The 5410-nt window shown below is 39.6% G+C and overlaps 1 protein-coding gene across 3 annotated transcripts in view; it reads left to right on the plus strand.

The window, feature by feature from the left end:
* Window positions 1-5410, plus strand: part of Eea1 (early endosome antigen 1) — a 103112-nt gene that overhangs the window by 66518 nt on the left and 31184 nt on the right. For all 3 annotated transcript variants that reach the window (XM_021174057.2, XM_029482448.1, XM_029482447.1), the window contains 3 exons: window positions 2105-2443; window positions 3413-3562; window positions 4634-4753. In XM_021174057.2, coding sequence (XP_021029716.1) covers window positions 2105-2443; window positions 3413-3562; window positions 4634-4753 — 609 coding nt within the window. The remainder of the gene's footprint in view (window positions 1-2104; window positions 2444-3412; window positions 3563-4633; window positions 4754-5410) is intronic.

The raw sequence follows: 5410 nt of genomic DNA on the forward strand, positions 1-5410 counted from the left end.
AAAAATAAAAAAAAATAAAAAAAAATAAAAAGAAAAAAAAGAAAATGTCCTACAGGTGTGCCCTCAGCTCAATGTTTTGGAGGCGTTTTCTTAATTGAAGTTCCCTCCTCTTAGCTGTCTTTAGCTTGTGTCAAGTTGACAGAAAACTACCCAGCAGAACTCTTTCCTTTTATATACACTTACTTTTCTAGATGCTGCTTTTTTTTCGTAATTTTTTTCTGACAATCATTTTAACTTACTTTTTCATATCTGGTACATGTTCAAGGATCTTCACTGTGTGTTGGTATCTAGGCTTTTCTCTGCCATTCCCACTGAGGTTCAAGGCTTGCTGTTACCCTGCCTGTATTTGTTTCCTTATGTCTTTTCACACACATGCATACTTCCTTAAGTCTTACAACTTCAAACTGTGATCTTCTTAACTGCCAGCTTTACGTGATTTAACTTATTATCCTTTTTAGTTATTATTTAGCAATCCCCAATTGATACATGTACAACATTTAGCCCCTACACGTAAGGCTCAGGGAACATCATGAAAGAATGGCAGAAAGATTGTAAGAGCCTGTGGACCAGGACATCTACAAGGTAGTGTCTTCTATATATTACAGTGACTGTACCCATGAAATCTTAACAGTATAGTCACCTAAAGATGTGCATAATGACGTCACCAGTTGACAACCATCACAGGTAGGGAAATCTCACAAGACCCCACTGCCAGTAGAAGAGGTACAACCAATAATGTATGCCTTCTGAGAGAGGAAAATCAACCTCCAGAGGCCAGCCATCTGATAGGCTGCATAATGCCATGTGGTCAGCCCTAAAACACATGTGCTTCCAAACACTAAATGCACTCAGCAGTGTGTGTGTGTGTGTGTGTGTGTGTGTGTGTGTCTAAAACAAAGAAGAGATCATGAATTTGAAAGTTAGTTGGGGACCACACAGGAGGAGTTGGGGTTGTGGGATAGAAACAAATGATGTAAATACTAATGTGTTAAATATTCAAAAGTTGTAAAAAAAAATTGTTCTCTTCCCTTCTCCTTCTCTTCCTTTCCCTTCCCATGGCAACTGACTTAGCTTCCTGCATGCTAAAAAGTGGTATGGTCACAACAGATGACATCTTAGCCCTTTTGAATCTGTTTCTGTTTATGAGTTACTTAGCTGTTTTAGAAAGGCTATTTTAAACATATCTGTCTTCCTTATACAATATCTGTTTAAGATTTGGAGGCTCTGATAGTCCTATGTCTATACCATCTCTCCTTGTGCAGTGAATAAGTAATGTCCACTGACAGATCAGGTCCTGTCTGTAGTTTCTTCTTAGCTTGTGTGCTTTTCTTAGGGAAGTTAAAATTTTGTTTGTATTTTATGTGATTTTAAAATATTCAGTGTCAGTTGTAACAACAGTATTGAGGCCAGCGTTGGAATTCTGATTGATTGATCCAGATCTGTGGTTGATGGTATTATTTTTATGTCTTGCTTTGCTAGTTTGAATAAAATAAAATTATGAAGTAGCTAAACATTATCTTTAGATCATTTCTTTATATACCCAGAAAGAAATTTGAGTTTGTTTTAGATTGTAACACTGAAAAATGGTCTTTATGCAGAAGGGAAGAAAAAAATGCAGACAGTAGGATCAGACAGGAGGGGCAGGGGACACTGTGGTGCTCTGCCTGCTGTCAGTGCAGCACTGGAAAGCCCAAGGCTTTCTACAGAATGTTAGTGTTCAGAATCATGTTTTTGAATGAAAAGTAGCTTTCACTTTTTAACTTAAGCGGAAACCCTACCTGCACTCAGCAGGTTGTATGTGTGTGTGTNTGTGTGTGTGTGTATGTGTGTGTGTATGTGTGTGTGTATGTGTGTGTATGTGTGTGTGTATGTGTGTGTGTATGTGTGTGTAGGTTCTGGCAATATTTTCTTGGTAATTTTTATTTTGTATCAGGATAGTTTAACATGCTGACCAGTAATAAAATTATAAGTTGGTATACCATAATTCTCCCTAAAGTATTTCCTATAGTTTTACACATGGTAATATTGGTTGCTTGAAAGATAGTTTGAGGCACTGGAATAATTAAAAAGTATTAAAATATAAATTTTAAACCTGATATTTCAGAACTTGACTGAAAAATTGCAGAAGAAAGACCTAGACTACACCCACTTAGAGGAGAAGCACAGTGAAGAGTCAGCAAGTAGAAAGACTCTCCAGGCAGCCCTCCACCAGCGGGACCTGGATTGCCAGCAGCTTCAGGCAAGACTAACTGCATCTGAAATCTCGCTACAGAGGGCCCAGGGAGAACTCAGTGAAAAGGCAGAGGCTGTTCAGAAGCTCAAAGAAGAACTGCGGGAAGTAGAGAGCAAGCACCAGCATCTCAAAGTGGAGTTGAAGCAGCTGCAGCAGCAGCGGGAAGAGAAGGAGCAGCATGGGCTACAGCTGCAGGGGGAAGTCAGTCAGGTGAGACCTGCAGGCACATTCCTACCAACCACCATCGTGCCCGGGACAGGGTGCATAGGAGGTTGTAGCAGTTACAGTTGATTCAAGTTGTTCTTTAGTCTTTAGTTCAGTATGGTTTGGGGGCTGGAGACCAGGTTCAGTCATTAAGAACAGTGGTTGCTCTTCCAGAGGACCTTGGTTGGATTCCCAGCATCCACCTGACAATTCACAACCACCTTAACACCAGTTTTAAGAGATCCCATACCCTCTTCTTGCCTCCTGGGCACCAGGCACACACATGGTGCACAGATACACATCCAAGCAAAATAACTGTAAGAATGAAATAAAACTTTAAATAAGAATTTTTAAAAATATAATTAAAAAATTTAAGTCAAGTATGGTAGTTCTTAACTATGGAAAACTAACAAAAATCATCATGGGAAGTTCAAAGGAATGTGTCTAAATGTGCCTTGAATGTCATAATTTTTAAGTTTCATTTTATAACTTAAATCCCTCACCTTGGTCTCCTGTATTTTTTAAAATGTATTATTATTCGTATATGAGTGTTTTGCTGGCACATGTGTGTCTGATAGCTGCAGGGTCCAGAAGAGGGAGTCAAATACAGTAAAACCGCAGTTACAGATGGTTGTCAGCTGCCATGTGGGTGCTGGGAGTCACACCCAGATTCTCGCGGAGCGCAGACAGTGCTCTTAAACTGCTCCGTAACTACCGCCTCAGCTCAAGACTTCTGTGTTTTTAAGGGAAAAGTAAAATAGGTACAAAATATGCACTGCTTGCTCATAATTATATGTGATTTATTGTCATTTATGTGGCTAGAATTCAGTTGTAGTTTTAGTTATTCTGTAGAATAAGATATGAAGGGACGTACAGTGGAAAGATGGCATACAGTTACCTGGTGAAAAATACCGTTTAGTAAGGTGGGTGGTGCTGTGTGTGTGTCCACTTACATATATGGGTATACTTCCACAGTTACACAGCAAACTTCTGGAGACCGAGCGTCAACTAGGGGAAGCTCACGGCAGGCTGAAGGAACAGAGGCAGCTTTCCAGTGAGAAGCTGATGGATAAGGAGCAGCAGGTGGCTGACCTACAGCTCAAGCTCTCTCGTCTGGAGGAGCAGGTAAGCTAGCATCTGAAACTGAGCTGATATTAGCGGATGACTTAAGATGTGAAGTACCTTAAACATGGTGACATTCATCTTTGCGTCAGGAACTTTAATTGTAATTTTTCACATCACAGCAGCATTTCTTTCTCCTCTCCTAGAAGATCCTACTCACTCAGGGCATGTTTAAGTTACACATTTTACTGTTACTGTGTTCCTCCAAGTTCTCCCTGGAAATGCCCAAACTGTATTTTAGCTTTCATGATGAAGCCTCCCTGGCTGCTTCTCAGGCTGCTGTGCTTTTCTTACTAAGGAAGAGCCGCCTCCTAATGAGAGCAGCAGATACCCGGTATGGGTCACTAGCAGCAGGTAAACACGACTTATTTTATAAATATAAATACGGTTTTATTTTTAATAGTTAACCATTTGGGGTCTGTAATATAGCTCAGTGATACAGGTTGCCTAGCATCAGGCATAAGTTCAACTCCTAACCTCACAAAAGAAATGCCTCCCAATGATCTGTTTGAATGTTACCCCAGAAACATTTGTAGTTGCTCTAATGGCTCTGTTACATGGTTAAAGTAAATGCTATGATTGAATTATGATTTTATTGAATTGGACAAATACTCAGTTTAGAATTTGTTAATTCAGCAATAGATTTTTCTTTAGACAAAATGTCTTAAATGTGGTAACAGATTGGATTCCTTCCTAGTATACCATAAATGCAACCATTAAAAAGTAAAAGAAATGTAGATACTGTGGTTTAGGTTATTGTTACACATAAGTTGTATATTAATTACTTTAACATAGGGGTATACAAAAATTCAATGGTGAACGAATGCCAGTCTGGAGAAAGATTTATTTTCTTCTTAGGATGAGATTTAGTGGGTAGAGGATGACTTCTTAATAATGACATTATAATTCTATAATGAAAATTGAGAAACTGCTTTAAAGCTGACTTTTCCATATGGTTTGAATTTATTTTTTCTTTTCCAGTTTGAGAATTGACATAATATGAGATACTTATGCTTAATATGATCACATTATGTCTTAAGTTCTCACTCAGCTAACAGTCTACATTTTTTTAAGTTGAAGGAAAAGGTAACAAATTCCACTGAATTGCAACATCAGTTAGAAAAATCAAAGCAACAGCATCAAGAACAGCAAGCTCTACAGCAAAGCACTACAGCCAAACTCCGAGAAGCTCAGGTAAGTGTATTCTAAGGAAGAGTGGAGCAGAGTCTCTATTCTTTTTTTTTTTTAACTGTTTTTTTTTTTAATTAGGTATTTTCCTCATTTACATTTCCAATGCTATCCAAAAAGTCCCCAATACACTCCCCTCCACGCTCCCCTACCCACCCACTCCCACTTTTTGGCCCTGGCGTTCCACTGTACATATAAAGTTTGCAAGTCCAATGGGCCTCTCTTTCCAGTGATGGCCGACTAGGCCATCTTTTGGTACATGTGCAGCGAGAGTCAAGAGCTCTGGGGTACTGGTTAGTTCATAATGTTGTTCCACCTATAGGGTTGTAGATCCCTTTAGCTCCTTGGGTACTTTCTCTAGCTCCTCCATTGGGGGCCCTGTGATCCATCCAATAGCTGACTGTGAGCCTCCACTTCTGTGCTTGCTAGGCCCCAGAATAGTCTCACAAGAGACAGCTCTATCTGGGTCCTTTCAGCAAACTCTTGCTAGTATATGCAATGGTGTCAGCGTTTGGAGGCTGATTATGGGATGGATCCCTGGATATGGCAGTCTTTAGATGGTCCATCCTTTCGTCTCAGCTCCAAACTTTATCTCTGTAACTCTTTCCATGGGTGTTTTGTTCCCAATTCTAAGAAGGGTCACAGTGTCCACACTTTGGTCTT

The sequence above is a fragment of the Mus caroli genome, chromosome 10 (assembly GCF_900094665.2).
Source record: "Mus caroli chromosome 10, CAROLI_EIJ_v1.1, whole genome shotgun sequence".
Classification (NCBI taxonomy): domain Eukaryota; kingdom Metazoa; phylum Chordata; class Mammalia; order Rodentia; family Muridae; genus Mus; species Mus caroli.